This window comes from Sturnus vulgaris, chromosome Z (genome assembly GCF_052056855.1).
Source record: "Sturnus vulgaris isolate bStuVul1 chromosome Z, bStuVul1.hap1, whole genome shotgun sequence".
Lineage (NCBI taxonomy): Eukaryota > Metazoa > Chordata > Aves > Passeriformes > Sturnidae > Sturnus > Sturnus vulgaris.
Window position 1 is genome coordinate 34877609 of NC_142283.1, and position 17652 is coordinate 34895260.

At 44.9% G+C, this 17652-nt stretch overlaps 1 protein-coding gene across 1 annotated transcript in view; it reads left to right on the top strand.

Moving 5' to 3' along the window:
• Positions 1-8241: 8241 nt before the first annotated feature.
• The window catches only part of CPLX1 (complexin 1), a 110579-nt gene continuing 101168 nt past the window's right edge, over positions 8242-17652 (top strand). Inside the window, exons 1-2 of the mRNA XM_088156793.1 lie at positions 8242-8530; positions 9330-9432. Of these exons, the coding sequence (XP_088012919.1) occupies positions 9402-9432 (31 nt within the window). The 5' untranslated portion in view covers positions 8242-8530; positions 9330-9401. The remainder of the gene's footprint in view (positions 8531-9329; positions 9433-17652) is intronic.

Below are 17652 nucleotides of genomic sequence, written 5' to 3' on the forward strand. Positions count from 1 at the left end.
GCCTGGCTTTGGCCAATGTCAAATCATGACCATTTTGTTGGAGAATGCAGGAAGTCAGTTCCACATGTATTGCACACCCCTCCAGGTGAAAGCGAACTGAGGCCTGCACTCTGCTGCCAGAGGAATGGAGAAGAATGCATTGGCGATATCGATAGTGGCGTACCACTTTGCTGCCTTGGACTCCAGTTCGTACTGCAGTTCCAGCATGTCTGGCACAGCAGCGCTCAGCGGTGGAGTCACCTCATTCAATGCACGATAGTCCACAGTCAATCTCCATTCTCCTTCAGATTTAGCACAGGCCAGATGGGGCTGTTGAAGGGTGAGTGGGTTTTGCTGACCACCCCTTGGCTCTCCAGCTCACGGATCATCTTGTGGATGGGGATCACGGCATCTTGATTTGTCCGGTACTGCCGGTGGTGCACTGTTGAGGTAGCAATTGGCACCTGTTGCTCTTTCACTCTGAGGAGTCCCACTGCAGATGGGTTTTCTGATAGCCCAGGCAGGGTGTTCAACTGCTTAATGCCCTCTGCTGCCACAGCAGCTATTCCAAAAGCCCACCTGAGTCCCTTTGGGTCTTTGTAATAGCCGTTCCTGAGGAAGTCTATGCCTAGAAATACACGGTGCCTCTGGGCCAGTCACAATTGGATGTTTCTGCCACTCCTTCCCAGTCGGGCTCACCTCAGCCTCCAGCAAAGTCAATTCCTGCGATCCCCCTGCTCCCCAGCAATGGAAACAGGTTCTTTCCCCACATGTCCCGATGGTATTAGGGTACACTGTGCACCAGTATCAACTAACGCCTCATATTTCTGTGGCTCTGATATACCAGGCCATTCGATCCACACCATCCAAAAGATCCAGTTTCCCATGCCTCTCCCTAGCTAGAGGCAGGGCCCCTCTATCCCTGGATATAATTCATAATTGGAGCTACTTCCCTTCTGGTTGAACTCCCTCTCTCTCTGCTCGAGTTTCCCACTAGATTACAGCTTTCAGCATCCACACTCTCCAGGGTGAGCACCTTTTCTTACGGGCTGCAAGTGGATCTCTGCATCCCTCCATGCACTTCATGAATTACAGGGAAACTGTTATATTATAGTCCTCACCATGGCTTGCAAAACAATCTCAGCTCGAGCATTTGGAGCACCTCCTCCTCCCCTTTCTCGTTTTCACCAACCTTAGTGTTGCCATGATTTGCCATGTGGGTACACAGGCCATGCCAGAGCTTGATGAAAAGAATAGCCTTCTCTGCTACCAGAGTGCCATAAAAAAAAAAAAAAAAAAGCCAAGTAGTCCACAAATTATAGAAATCATGGAATAATTAAATAGTTTGTTTAATAGATTAGATTTAACATCATGGGTGATAAAGCTTTTAAAAATACGTTTATACATTTTAGTTATTATAGTAGTAGTGCTAATCATAGTGCTCTGTTTTCTCCAATGCTTTTGCCAAATAATTAATAAGTCTGTTAAGGAAATCTTTATAGTTCTAAGAGGAGAGAGAGATGTTGGAGTCAGTAAGTCAGAAGTCTCTCCGAATTCTTCAGAGAGAGATCAGAATGCAAGGATTGAATTAAAGCCTTTGGATGGATTGAAATATGTTAAGCCACTCACATGTAAGTCAGAGGTGAAAGTTTAGGTTTTAGCATGAGTGAGCAAGCAAGTAACTAAGTAAGTAAGTAAGTAGATGGAATAAGTAAGGAAGTAAATAGAATGAGTAAGTACATAAATGAAACAAGTAAGTAGAATAAGTTTTAAATGCTTTAGTGAATAAAGGTCCTGGATGCCAGAGAAGTAGTACATGCTCTAGTGAAGGCTAAAAAACAGTCCTAGATACTAAGAGTTCCGTGGAAGCTCCAAGAACATAGTTTCAGACATAATAAAGCTATAGTAAAAATATTGCTTACATTTTTCAGTTAGAACAAGATAGGCCATGTACGTAGTTTATACGTAACCTGGCGTGCTAAGAAACCAGAATTCTAATAGGTTAAGAAGTAGTGGTCTGAGTTTGTGTCTTAGCTTGTTGCCAAGTTTCTACGTAAGAATGTACATTGGGGAGAGAAGATGCATTTTACCATTGCATTTTGCCATTGCTTTTTGCCACTGCCTTTTGCTTTTGCTATTTGCTTTGCTTTTGCTTTTGAGACTGATGTGCTTCTGCAATAAACAACTTTATAGCAACTGTTAGCTGCTTAGCTCATTGAAGAAAACAACCCGACAAGTTGGGTGCCTAAGAGCACCCGGAAGTCTAACCCCACAATTCTCCTCATGTGTCTGCATTCTTTCCCTTTTCTCTGACTCGGGAGAGAATTGGTGTTCGCAGGTTTGTTTGTTCTCAAGTTCTACCAACTGAGAAGTTACTGCAGGGTTTCGCAGCGCTGGAAGGTTGATCCCTCCTGGGCTCTGCCTCGGGCAATTGCTCGCCGTGCCCTCGCTCTGGGCCCCGCGGTCCCCCCGCAGCCACTGCGACACCGGCGCCGTTCAGCGCCTCCCTCCATGAGGGGCGCAGCAAAGGAGAAGCTGCTGCCGCCACCCCGGTCCTTCTGCTCGCAGCAGGGCGGGCTGAAAGCGGCTGGACAGGCACAGCTCTGGGCCGAGACGAGCCCTGCAAAGCGGGTGACCCCGGGGCCGGCCCCGCTGCGCGGTCCCGGCTGCGCTGGGACGGCCCCGCCGGCCCCTCGGAAAAACAACAGCGAGAGTGTGCGCGCAGGTTTTTTAAAATTAACTTCTCTGATTGGACTAGTAATACGTCCATTTTCAGAGCCTTCGTGGATTGGCTCTGTTAGACATAGCAGAAACTTCGAACAGTTGTGCAGTTGTGGTTTGTTTTGGGTTTTTTTGGCTTTTTTTTTTCCTTCCTCAGGAGCCTCTTCAGTGGCTTTTCCCACTTCCTATGAAAAATCAGGCTGTGTTAAACTAACACAAGCACACGTTCAATTCGTGCTTAATGAAAAGTTCAAAATATTAAACAATTAAATTTGTTGTTATGTCTCAGAGGTTAACATTTTGAGGTGAGGACCTTCCTTCCAAGTCGAGGTGAGAACTTGAGACTACTCTTTAGCACAAGAAAAGAACGATAGGCCATAGCATCTGACACCAAGCTATATCATCTCAGCAAGTATGCTGTGTCCCTCTGATCATTTTGTTTCCCAAGACACAGAGTAATAAAAGAAGGTGAGGCACAGAATTACCTGGGAAAATAGAAATCCTGTTGTAAAAGTGTATTTGACATTTTGAATCTTGCTTGCACTTTAAATTGCAACAAAGAGGAAAAGTGTGACCCCTTTTGGGAGACCTCTATGACAAAGGAATTCTGAAAAAAAACCCGATTTACTCTGCTATGATTTTGTTTGTTTTTCATACAGACATGTATTGCTTGAAGCAAAGAGTCAAGGCAAAGTGATTTGATCATGGAAAAGGTGCAGCACTTTGAATACATCAAAGTAGAATGTTTCAACAGTGTCAAATATAGAACAGATTTTTTTTTTAACCTTCTTTGCTTCTAAACTCCTGTATAAGCTGACACATCACAGAATGCTCTGCTTTGGATGACTTATTCACTGGTGGAAAAAATTCTGCCAAAAGTACTTGAAATAATAATCTCATGACAAAAACTTGACATGCTTTGGATAGAGGCATCTTTACTTAATCACTGCAGTGATAAAGATGGATTCTTGGTTTTATGGACAACTTCTGTCTGCCAAAAAAGCCTTGTAAAGTAGAGCTGCAAATCCTAGAGATAAGAACTACAGGATATTTACCTGACCAAGCCTATCCACAGGAATCAGAGTCCTGCTGAGAAGGGACTCTCAATCAGACTGGTAAGGCAGGAGTTTGTCCAGAGAACAGGAAACAAAGAAAGGAATGGAGATACAGGGACTAGAGGAGAAGGAAAAGCAGAATACAAACAAGAAGTTATCAGCTTAGGAGCTAGAGGCTGTAAATGGCAGCCTACCAAAGGACTTATGCATAAAATAGGCTGGGGCATCTGTGTTCATCTTCATAAAAAAAAAAAAATTAAAAATCTATTAAAAACATATAACTTGCATTCTTGTGTTCATGTCATTGAGACAGAACAATCAATACATGTTTGTTTCAGTTTTTCTGAGGGTGAGCATCTAAATTTTGGTCTCATGATAGCTGAAGCAAATGCTCAACTAGAAAATTCATCTTCAAGAAATCTCAAGGGACCAGAGCTTCAGAGCTATCAGAAATGGTTGAAAAATCATTTTATAGTTTTGGCTCAAGGGAAACACACACTTCTTAAAAAGAATATTATGCTGTTTTGGTTTTTTTTCCCTTCTATTTGGTTGGAAAATAAAGACCTTACTTAAAGCCTGCTGTAAGTTGAATAGAACAACAAGAAATAAAGCAATACTTTCAAAGAGGCAAAAAATGCTTGAATTCTGAAATGTTTTGACAGTCAGAATTGTCAGTTGAAGAGAAAATGAAACATACAGTAGATTCTTGTTCAGTGAACTAAACCACTGAAAGGACTGCAAGCGATGTACATAAACTACCCTTAGCAAGTACCTGACTTCTCCGTCTCAGTAGCTATGTTGATAATAAACCTGTGCATTTTTATCCTCTGTAGGTCTTGCTGGCAGTCCCCTGAACTGTTACAACAGTGAGAGCTCATAATAAGATATGGAGGGAAAAAAGGGAAAAAGTAACAAAGTATGTTCATTTTGGGCAGCTGCTTAAGTATTTTCTATAACCTTTACACTGTGTTTGTGAGCTTTCTTATTAGTATCATTTTCACATAGCACTGGTTTCAGTTTAATAGTCAAACACCATATGGAATTGAATAATCAAACATTGCATTTTAAGATGTTGAAATGAAACATCCTCACTAATTTAGGTTTTTTTCTTCTGAAAACAGACCTTTCCTTCTTCTTGGAGATCCAAATATACATTTTTCTATGGAAAATGTCACCAAACCCAATTATTGGCTTATTCCACTTCTTACATGGATATCAATAAACACAGATTCCCAGCTGGTGGCCAAGGAAGGAATTTGAGTTCCATGTACAAAACTCCATGGAGGAGATCTTTGCTCAGTTTTCAGCGCTCTTTATCTGCACCAAGCAAGGTCACAAAGTGGATTCCTACTGTTCTGGTTCTGCAAGGAAAATCAAGCCTATTCCCACAGTCAGGAGCAGGCATATGTCAGCTACACAGTGCAAACTAGACTAAGAACTGTCTTTGGTATTTGGGGAAGTTTTGGAGGTGTCGGCCTTGGCATGTGCGGCTGTTCTCCTCTGTCCATGGTGCTGGGATAGATCCCATTCACAGATACCAGCCTCTATCCCTCACTCTGTTAAGAAAACACTGCTGTTTCTGAGATTTGTTACTGTCCAGTAAATGTTACAAAATTGCATTACTGCCAGATTCATACTCATAAATTATTATTAATGTAGTATATTGTTATATGCCATCAGAAATAAGATGCATGTGGCATTGCTCATATCATTACTGTGGCTGCAGGAGCCGTTATTTCTCTTGTAGCAGACATCACATATGGCAGGTAAATCACCTAACAGATCCCCATGAGTCCATCTTTCCAGCTGGGTTTCTCGGCAAATTGAGTAAAGGTTCTGCCTCCAAGGTAAAAGACTTTTTCATAAGCCTTTCTGAGACTATGAATAGACAGAGATCTATAGACAACATCATCTCTTTCGACTGTGTCCTTTCTTGCCTCTGTACCTGATCCCCATGTGGTGAGGAGTGTACTAGTGGGAGCTTTCCTGACTGAATAGTCAGGGTATCACCTGGACAGGAGGTACCCAAATCATGCTCACAAGCAATTGGATTTTCATCTGGAAGTTACATCCTGTGGGAGTTATTTGGAAGCTGGTGCTCAAGGTAAGATAGAGATGCTGAAGCTGGGACTAGGAATATCTCAGTGGAGTTTGTGATTTGATGATGACATGGCTTGTTCTCCTGAAGAACTGTGAGGTAGTTGGTGCTAAGAGCTGTGTTTCACTGTCTCATGTGTCATGATTTTCTGTGTCAGCTATCTGGAAAAAATGGGTGCAGTTTGGAAACAGAACCATGAGTACATGACCCTTGGAGAGTCAGCTGGCTCTGGAAACAGACCAGCAGTTCTAAACAGGTCAACAAGAAGCTCATGGATCTCTCAGGGACTTCTGGATGTCACTATTGTTTTGTCTGGATTCTGAAGTCCCTGTGGATGACATCACTCTTCTCTGCACAGAAGGGAGGACATTTGCTATTGCAAAGCTTGTAAGGAGCCTATGAACTGGAGCAATGACATTTCTCAGCAACCCTAGTTGGCTATGCTGACCCTTGGCTGCTACAGAAGTTCTTGATGTAGCACAGTCCAGGATTCCCAAAATAGGAAGAAGAAAGCTGATTTTAGGCAATTGGGTATTCTAACTACTAGCTCACACATTTCTGATCCTTCTGTTTGAGGGTATTTGAATTGTTCCTTTCCAGACTCCAGGATATAAGAGCAAGGTGTGCATATAGAGGTTTAGTAGTGTGGGGTGGGGACACTCTCCTTCTCTCTAAGAGAAGTCCTGTGATGAAAAAGGAATGTGAGGTGTGATATGACAGACCCAAACTATAAACCCTGCTCAAAGTCATATAGGCACTTGGGGAGGCAACACAGATCTGGAATTACTGTGTTAATAGCACAGAAACCCGGGCACACAGCTCCAGCAGGCTCGTAGATTCATTACTTGAGCACATCTGACACACTCCTATGTTATGTATGAAAAAGCATCAAAAATACTGCATCATGCCTTTTGAACAGTAATTTCTGGGGGTGAGTTCAGGTTTAAAACAAGAGGGTTTTCCACTCCATCATAGTATTATTTTTTCCTTCCTGAAACTTGTTAGTTAAAGTGCAGCACATGCTTACCCAGGTGAGTTTCTTAGACTAACACTAGTGTCAGCTGCAAAAGTGGTTTCCTGGGAGCCTATAGAATAAAACCAAACAGTTTAGGAGAAGGGATCTAAAAAGAAAATCTAGTGCAATTGTCTGATCATTTCAGGATGGTAGAAAATTAAAACTAGTTATAAAGGGCACTATCCAAATGCCTTTGAAACACTGACAGGCATGAACTGCTAAAGCAGACCCAGGTGGTAGACACTGCCCTGAGTGTAGAAACATGCATTCCCGCATCTGCAGCTGGCATCTGAAAGCTTTGCAGACTGCGGAGCCCCGATGGTCGGCATCGCTGCCCCGGGAGGGACTTGCCTGTCATGCCTGCTGGATCTGCATGCCTTTGCGCGCGGTGCCAGGTGCGGCCCCGGCGTCCTTCCTGACCTTCAGACGACGTCGCCCACAGGCTGTGCCAGCATCTCCCCGGGAAGCGCCGCTGATCCCCATCCCCGGGCTCCCACTACTGCCGGCAGCATTCCGCTCTAGACCCCTCCTTCCTTTTAGACCCATATAGGTTACTTTGGGGGTTGCTGTCCCACCTCTCCTGTTGGCGACAAAAGGGCGGATCAGCAGCAGAACTCGTCTCCTCCCCACCCAGCCCCAAGCCGGCTATCGGCATCCCTAAAGGTGCCGGTGCTCTGGAGTGGATATTGCTCTGCTTTGCCACGTAGCGCTCGCACCGTACACATCTCCTTCTTTCTCACCTTCAGATGCCGTCCCGAGTCCGTGCTGGACAACGGATCGCTGCACTCGCGTCCTTCAGCGGCAATCGCAGGGAGACGACTTTACTCTTTTCCCCCATCCCACCCCCCACCCCCTGCCCCCCCCAACCTGGACAGCGAGAGCAGAGAGAGGAGCAGCCGGCGATTCCTCTCCGGCCGCAGTTAATCCGAGGCGAAGCAAGAGGGAGGAGAATACTCTGCTCCCTCCCTTCGTCCTTGCCTCTCCAACTCGTTCCAGCACCTAGGGAATGAGAGGGGATCTCCGGGAAGGACTCAGAACAGAGGATGCAGAACGCTCTCCCACACCCTCCCCCTTTTGCAGGAAACCGTGGTTGCAGAGATTTCCCCTGGCACACACACTGACTCCCGAGGAGAGGCAAGGAAGCAATTGCAAAATGCAACAGCGGGCTGACAGCCGCCCCTCCTTGCCCCCACGGCAAAGCACAAGGACACCTGGTTGCCGGAGACAGCTGGGGATGGGGTGGGGAACACGCATGCAGACACACGCACCCCTCCGCGGGGTTCGGGGAGCGCTGCCGGCCTGCTCGGCGGCGAGCACCGAGGGGCGAGGGCGGCGCAGGGAAGGGGCGGGGGAGCCGGAGGCAGGGGGAGGGAGAGAGTCCAGCTCCCGCAACGAGGGGAGGAGGAAGGAGGGACCGTGTCGGTGGGATGGTCCGGAAATGCTGTGATAAAAAGAGGGGCGCGGGGGAAAAGTAGGGAGAAGCTGTGGACTCATTCCTTCTTCCCTGCTCCGCACCTGCAACTTCCCCGGCAACCCTCGGGCACACGGGTGCCGGCCGGAGCCCGCGGGAGAGGAGAGGAGCGGAGCCGCAGCAGCCCGCACCTGCCGCGGGCACCTGCCCCGGCCCGGCCCGTCTCAGCACAGCGCCTGTCGCCGAGCGAGGTATCGGCGCCGGGGCGGGCGGGCCGTGCCGAGCCGGGAAGGGCAGAGAGGAGAGGCGGGGTGCGGGCACACAGAGACGGGGACAGCTCTCGTCCCTCCAGGTGCTGGCACGGCTGTGAGCCGGTGTCGAAGGCGGGCGGGGGGTGGGATGCAGCAACCGGGGCTGTGCTGCACCTGGAGCCGGCCGGTCTCAACCTTGAGCCGTCCCGGCTTACCCTGAGGAGTGCAGCCCTCGCTGGAATTGCGCTGGGGGCTTCCCGAGGGGTTCTGGTGGGGGACTTTCCATCCCGCCACCCAGACCGCATCCGCGTCCTGATCGCCCAGCATCCCCCGCTTGTTCTCCCGGGCACTTGCAGGGCGCTTCACCTTCAAATGCCCCCTCGGCGGTCCCGGGCGGAGCTGCCACCTCGGAGCAAACCCTCTGAAAACAGAGAAGGGGAGAAACAGGCGGGGAAACGAGAAAGTTCAAAGGTTTAACCCCTTCCTGCCCGTCTGCAGGGGACAAGCTATGAAAGGACACCGCATTGCTCCTCCGCACTTGCTCCCGGGCACTTGCCCGGTCTGGGGGAGCCACCGTGTACCCCTGACTCCTCCCAGCCGCTGATCGCTCGCCAGCATGCAGCTCTGCTCCTCGGGTGCCTTGTCGTGTAAAGGAGGATCTGAAGGGATGGAGGGCTGGAAACTTGTCTGCACTCAGACAAAGGGAGGAAGGCTGTGGGGAGAGAGCTGAGGAAGACAAGGCATTAGCCTTTCATTCTCCTAGAGACACTATTCCTCTTTTGATTGTGTCTCTTTGCAGGCTGCCTTCCAAGGATTGCCGGTCTCTGTGCATGTGAGGTGTGAAGGTGGGCAGGACCCCAAAGAACTAGTCATGGATTTTGTTATGAAACAAGCTCTAGGAGGTAAGTGTGATTGGCGCACAAGGGGCCTTGAATCCCTCCTACCCCTTTGCACCCGGAAAGAGAGGGTATGACCTACTGTAGTAGGGTCTGCACCTCTAACAGCTTATTGAGGACTTGGAAGAGCATGCCTGTCATTCATGATGCCAGAGTGGAGTGTTTGAAGAGTCTGAGCAGGAGAGGGCAGCAACAACCAGAGACCAAAGCCCCATGTCAGAGAAGAGACCTCCCACACAAGGTGTGCTGGCCCTGGGTCATGCCTAATTGGCACCCTACCAACTGGATATATCCTGCTGAGCAGTGTGCAGGTCTTGATTTACTTCGTGCCATGCCACTAATGCAGGTATTATAAAGGACAAAAACTAGTTTAGGCAGAGTAAGCCCAAAGAAAGAGTGACATTTTGTCTACGTGTGTAAGCCTTCTTTTGTCTTTGCCCCAAAGATTGGCCAAATCCTGAGCAAAAAATGGCCAGTGCAGAAATTTTTGTCCCTGGTATTTTGAGAATTATTTTTAGTTAGAACACTGCCACAATAAGGATGGAAATTATAATAAAATATTCCTACACACTATACCTGGATTTGAGGCCAATCTTCTATGTGTTTCTGTATATTAGCTTATATGTGTGAGGAATTGTTTTAACCTAATGGTGTGAAATGGAAGAAGTACGGATATATGTAGGAGAAATTGAAAACACTGAACAAATATTTGGGAATAACTTCTGCCACAGTTACTTTCTAGGCTTCTTGATCTGGACATTTGTTCTAAGCAATGGTCGAAGCATCACTGAGGTCATGCTGGATGCTGTGGGGAACTGAAATAGTGGCTACAGAGGAAGTTGATCATTCTCTCTTGTACTCTATCTCATGTGTGCATTTTTTTTTCTTTGAAGAAACTGTAGAATCGTGGGGCTGTGTAAATGTTTAATGTGTAGTGATATTGATGTCATATACAACTCCAACATTTACTGCAGGACTGTATCCCATGGCAGGGAAACAATGTTTTCATCTCTGAAAGTGGTGGGTGTTTTTCACCAGAGGAGCAAAATTGCCACAGTTAAGAACAGAGCAAGCAACCCAAGTTTTAGTTGAGGTATTTTGAATAGGGAGATCAAACTGGAGAAGAAAGGAACTAATTTGGTTGCATGAAATAGCGAGGTATGAAGACATCTATGTGAGAAAGTAATGGTTTGTGTGGTAGCAGTGCAATGCTTCATTTCACTCCTCAGTGCCTGTTTTGAAGAATTAGCGTTAAGATGTGCAGGCTTTGCACTGTTTGCTGTAGTGCAAGGTTGCTTGCACAGAATGTACCTGCAAACTGGAGATACAGCCACTACAGCTGGAGATCCGTGAATCCAGTGAAGGGAAATAACTGCTTAGAGACTGCAGATGAAGGCGGGGGGAGGAGGGCTGCAGCAAAGGAATAACATCTATGATGCCTGCTTTTTTCTGCAGCTTGGTGACTTAACATGAGTTGGAAGCAGTGTCTGCCTCTACTTAACAATATCCATCCTGGGCAGACCTTCATTCTAACATGATGTTGCATGCCAAGGTCAGGATTTGTATGGTAATAGAGGTTTCTGAGAAGGTAAATTCAAAAAGCATCTTTTTGTGAAGTCTGAGCTCCTGATGTCTGTCAAGATGCTGACCAGTGCACCAGCTCTTCTGCCAGATGACTTAATGTGTCTGGAACTTACTCACTTAATAAAGGAGAAGTCTCTGCAGAGTGGTAAAATCCAGGAAATGCTAATTCATTAAGCAGTCCTATTTTTAAATTACAAATAGTTTCAACAAGATAAAATAAGATTTCCCTGGGCAAATATAGTATGGAAAATAAAGGTGGTTTTGGACACTGGTTTCTCCCTGGAGTTAAAGCCCAAGCTGATACAAATCATGCAAGCTGGCCAGACTGGCACAGCAAACCAAGGACTAGAGGTTATAGATTGCTTCCTTAGTTTTGGGGCCAGAAGCCTTTCTGTTTGCCAGGTCTGATATCCAAGAGAGAGTTACTTAAGAGTTGGACTCAGTGGTCCTTCTGGGTCCCTTCCAACTCAGAATAATATGTGAATTGTGTCCACAAGGATGGTCAAACTGAGAAAAGCACCAAACCTCTAGTAATTGATAGGCTTGCTTTGGGTAGGGTAGATTTCATGGCTCTTTTAGTTTTGATGCCTTAAGTTTTAGCTTTCATATTTTTCAGATTCTGTACTGCATTAGCATGTGACTCGAAACTTCATATAAAGTGTTAGCAAGTTCTCTTCACAGTTTAGTTGGACAAAACAATCCTTTTCCAGCCTGAGAGCCAAAGACACCATTCCAGCTTCAGGTCCAAAAAGTGTAAACAACAGCAGATTGAGGAGAGTAAACTGGGAGGATGTGACTTCATAACCTGAAGCTGTAATTGGACAATTAACCCCAATATGTAAATGGACCAAAAGGGTGGACCAAGTGGACCTTATAAAAGGGTGAAAACTTGTGACCGGTTGTCCATCTTCGGTGAAGCCACGGCTGGGCTCTTGTACTGCCCAAAGTGTACCTTTTGAAGGCCTTTTAATAAATATTTACTTTATTCCTTTAACACTGTCTAGCCTCTGTTCTTGGTAGCCCCTTTATGCATCAGTTTAATATGGCTTTTCTCAGAACACCTCTGAATTCATTTTTCTGTTTGATAGGATTTTTTGAATGGTGCAAAAGTTCTTATTCCATTCTCACAATCTCTTATGGCACTCTTGGAAAAAAGAAAAAATACTGCAATTTTGTCATTAGTGTCCCCTCTAATTTACATGGAATCAGACCTGCTATAGATTCTTCTTGCAGAGCACCTACAGCTAAGGTAGCTTAACCCTTCAGCTATCTCAGATGGTGAAAATTCATGAAGGCTGAGGGCCAGTTGGGTGTCCTTGACAGAGCATAATGGGTATGTCATTTTCATAATGGGTATGTCATTTTCTCTTCCCAGCATACAGCTGCAAAATGAAGCTTAGGCCAGACCTTATGATAGCTAAGAGCCTGGATTTGAAGACTGTTTGCAGGTGATTGCTTTTGACCTTTCCCTACTGGAAAGGAAGCATGCAAGGAGTTTGGAACCAGGTTTTTGTCATAGTCAATGGTGAAATAAGGTACTGAGAGAAAATCATCATTCTTCTACCTCATCGCTCACCTTATTGAGGAAGATGAGGTCTCCCTCTCTGCTGATTAGGACTAACACTAACCTTAGCAGAATGCTTCTGTGGGAGTTTTGCCATTGCCTTTGAAGCAAACTTTGAAGATATCAGCCTTGTCTCTAATGGCATAGAATGATCAGATTTGCTTTTCCTTGGAGTTTTGCCTATAGGGGAAGAAGACAACAAAGTGTTTTGAAAGGTAGGTGAGCTAAGTTAGCAGGTTAGCAACCGAGGAAAGGCAGTTATGTCAAATTGCTTTGTTTGGAAGTCTGACAAGGGTATTTAGGTTTTGTGAAATCAATTTGATGGATTATTGTATAGCTGAAGTAGAATATATGCTTTCCTTGGCTTGTTGTTAAAGAGGGTGTGCAGAAATCTGCTGTTTCTGTGCAGTGGAAGGTCATCCTCTGCTGTCCTGCCAGCACTGAGATTTTGCTGTTGTGTTGGCAGCAGAATTTCTGCCTGGAGGTTGACCAGCTTGAAATGTGTCTTATTAAATCCCTGGCCTCTTCATGGCAAAATCCTTGACTCTTTCATTAGCAGTGGGGACTGTGGTCCAGGAAAAACAAAACAGTAGGTTATTTGGTTGCTTTTCTTCTGTAGCTTTATTTTTTTTTTTTTTATTGTGCTTCTCAGACCTTTCAACACCCTATATGGAAGCCACACTATTTATTGTCTGACAGTGACAGAAGTCATGATGCTTATAAGCTGTGTAAAACAAGAAGGATGTAGGAAGAGGACACTTACAGGCTTAAAATTGCTGCTTCTTCCACAGGATTAACATCAAGGGGTTATTTTGTACCTCTGGCCCTGCTACATCACAGACATTGACAGAGGTATGTTGGGTGATTGGTCACTTTGCTGTTCCTGTGACAGTTCTTTAAATGAAGACAGAGTCATTTCATGACTGTGTTTTACATTAGAAATGCTCTTTGCCAAGCCGGGTCAGAACTGGGCTGCTGTTACCATTACCAATATATGTGATTCCCCAGGAGACAGCAGGAACTGAAGGATCTGGAATGGGTCTTGAAGGAGTTTAGCTGTAATGCTTTATTCACTGTGCCTTGCTTATTTCTTCCTAAGTTTGTGTGAAAGCAAATTGTGCATGATCACCTGACTCCCATGTTATATTATGCGGTATCACTTCCTCTGTCACTGCTGGCTTGGACAAATAGGGAAACTGGCTTGAAATAGAAGACAATGATTTTCATGAAGCTCTTCTGGGTGTCATTCTGTTGCTGGGTGATTTGAGGGCCAAGGTCTGAGACATTTTTGAAAAAGAAATGAGGGAACCTATGGAAAGTGAGGAGAATTTACTGGAATGTTGGATTGTGATGTGTTTGAAGTGAGAGAGATTTCCTACTGCGGAAAGCAATATTCTGCGGACCAGAATATTGTGAAATTGCAGTATACAGAACACACAGTAGCTCTAAATATGATGCTACATAAAGCCCTTTTAATGTACTACTTTTATTGCCGTGAATGGGAGAAATGGCAAGAACTGGACGGTAAAAGTTTGGGATTTCTGCCTTAAATATTGACTTTTTTTTAACGTCAGGCTATGAATAAATTATGCAAATCCTTTCACATGTAACATTGCGCATGAATGGTACTGTCTAAATTACTTCTTCATGCTTCCACCACCCCTTGAATTCATAGTGCAGTGCAACCCCACTAGGATGAAGGGTACATTTGAGTTTCTGGATAGATATTCACTATGATAGATAATACAGGCATGATTTACTGATTTATTAGCAGGAGTTTAGAGTGGGGACTGCTGCTTCACATCCACTTCTGTCAAGAATCAGTGGACATTGTTTTATTCAGAAGGATTCTTAAAATACCTTAGGCACAAGAAATGCAACCTGATTGCCATCTGGAACATGCTAGCAGGGGGGCACTGCCTACTTCATGTCCCTTACTAGTGACTTTGATTTAGCTGGGTATATCACAAAACACAGTCCAGAGGGAGTTCCCTTGTTCTTGAAGGCAAACAGAGATCCAAACCCTCATGAAGATAATGGGATTTAAGTCACTGTGTGACTTAAGCTCTGAAAAAGCAGCTCCTGTGCTAAGCTTACATTAGGGAAGATGTGAGGGTGTGTGAATGCCAGATAAGCCTGAATGAAAACCACACTAGTGTTTAGCATCTTAGCAGTGACCTTCTATATATTCTACTACTGCATTTGCCCCACTTCAGTAGCTTGTGACGTGAGGATTAAGTCCTTAATTTTTCCTGCAGAAGTTAGCAAGATTGACTGCAGTCAAAGGCAATGCAGACCTGTTCAGGCTGGAGCACACTGTGAAATGAACACATGGGTTTCTGTTTTCTCCTTCTTCAACTCACTGTCTTGTTTCTTGCATTTCCAGTTCTCTCCTGAGCCTCTGTGCTGCACTGGGACCTCATGCATCAACTAGACTGTCCTCCACTGCTTATGTTAATGTATGAAGTTCTGGAGCAGGACAGAAACTGTAATGCAAAAGTGCAAGTTGTAATGCCAACAGATAGTGCTGGTATTGACTTCTGGGGTCTCTTTTGTCTGTGATCCTTGAAACATTTAATACGTGAGGTCTTTCATTTTGCAGTCAGGTGCATCCAAATCACAAAGACTGGAGAATCTGGCAAGAGACATGAGATCTCAAGCCCACCGTAGCATGTGATAGTTATTGGGGTGCCACTTACTTTCATTCTCAGATAACCTCCACCTCTGTTGTGTGTAATTCTGGGCCCCACAAATTTAAAGTGTTTTTACGGGTGTTGAATGCATCCAGACGGGCAAAAAAGCTGGTGAAAGGGCTGGAAGGAATGTCTTCTGAGGAGGGCTAAGAACCTGTTTTTTCTGTTTTGGAGAAAAGGAGACAGAGGGTTCAACTCATTGTTCTCTACAGCTTTTTGAAGAGAGAAAGTGGAGAAGGAAGTGCTGATTCCTTCTTCCTGGGGTCCAGTGACAGGAGACGGGGTTAGGTGGCATATCTGTTGCATACATTTTTCACAAGGAATGGTATTAAAAGGAAGGGTTTTTTTCTACTGACGTATACTGGTAGCAAAGAGATTTTCTTCAAGGAATTTGATTAAGTTGCAAGATGTCTTCCATGGAAGCAAATGGCTGCTGTTGAGATGATATTGATGAAACAACTATAGTGATGGTTCAGCTGATTTATTGCATCCATGATCCCAACCAGGAGATGAAAAACTGACCAAGTCCATTTTTCCTGTGCCTTTCTGGAGAAAATTTCCTTTTATATTTGCTTGACTCTGTTTGGCCTGTTGCTGTTAAAATCACACAAAGCTCTCCCTTGTGTCTGCTGGAGTCTTACTTACGTTTGTCTTACTTGCAAGCAGGTACTGTGAGCAGTGTGCTTATTGAAGTATCCTTGGAGGAAAGGTGCAATCTTCAACTGATTATAGAGGTAGGCCACAAAGAGCTTAACTAGGATATGTGCTGCAGCCATCTGCTTGCCAAAGGCCTGCTTGGAGTGGACTGACTAAGTGGAGTGGATAAGCAGGAAATTTTCTCTCCCAGAAAGAGAGAAATAACAAAATTTCACATATATTATAGTCTAGGATTGATTCATAGCAGAAAAAAAGATTCTTCTCCTTGGATTTTCTGTCCACTTTGAATGCAGTTCTGCATGCTTTTGATTTTTGTATCTGTTGCTGTATACCTGACTCTTTCTGACTTTTCTTTTTTTTAAATCTTTCATAATTGAAGCAAACTTTCTTGCCAGCTGCATGGTTTTGGTGCAAATAGGATTTGTCAGTGCTGAAATTTTAGCCTGTGTTGCATAGGAAATGCTATCTGCAGCAGCGGATTTGGAGCTGGGCAGGAGCCTAATGGATGATGTATTACAGTTATTGAGATTTTCCTGGTGAAATGGGATGCTGTAAATATACACTACTGGCTTACCTTTGTGTAGGTTCTTAAGGAGAGGGAAGTTCAGGATGTAGTTCAACTGTTAGTCATTGAGACCTGCTCACTTGCTCATGTGCTGGCAAAAACTCAGACATTAGAGAAGACTGATGTGTATGATGCTGATGCAGGAGGGAGGGCTTTCATCTCTGACTAGAAGGGCAAGGTTTTAATTCATAAAGCTATGAAATAAAATCTCTGAAGACTATCTGGGTTTGGAAGTCTTGCTGTGTTAAGTCAAGATTGTACGGTCTGTATTTGTCAGCACTGCAGTAAGTGTAGGGCTCCCAAAAGCTCTAAGTAACCTCTGCAAACACTCTCCACTAAGGGAAGACAAGCATCCTGCCCTTACAGAAATGGGAATGTCTCTTTCATCCTGGGTCACACCTCAAAGGCAACAGCACAAAACTCTGCCCTAGCAACAAGACGGCATCACAGGAAATTTCATGTGGTTGTTGCATGGAGATGAGAAGTCGTCCAACAGTGTTTGAAGCCTGCCAAATCGTTGAGGAGGCCTGGAAGAGGAATGGCAATAAAGGGACGGCTGGCAGAAAGAAAGGGGCAGATCTCTAGTGTGTTGCCATTGGCTTGTCTCATGTCAGAGGGCTGCATGCAAAAGGCATATTCTTCTGTTTGATGGACAAAGTCTCTTCTCTGAATTTTATGTGACCATGCTCAAACAAGAGAGGGAATTAACACTGACTCTGAGACTCAGAGACAAATACAGGTTCTAGTGTTACCTAGGGCAAGAATTCATAGTTTTTCAGGCTATTGGAGAGAGGATATGGTTCATGAAGTGGTAACTGGGATGTTTAGTCCCTCAAAGTTTATATGCCCACTTCAACAACTGTAAATACCCTCAGCAGCATGCTGTGGGCTCTTCCAAATTCCCTGTCTCTCCTCTTTCAGTGGTGAGGTAGAAAGTGCTCTGCCTTAGCCTTGGATGCTCTTCTTTGAGGTAAGGCTGCATCTCTGCACTGCCTTTGTATATTCATTCCATGTGCTGAAATCAAGTGCTTGATCAAGGCAACACAGAACCTTAAATATTTTCTAACTTACTGCTTTGACCACTTTGCTGGTTGCCAGCATACTTTCTCACGTACAGTCTGATTGTGAAAGATTAGATATAGTCAGTTATGTTTCTCCCAGGT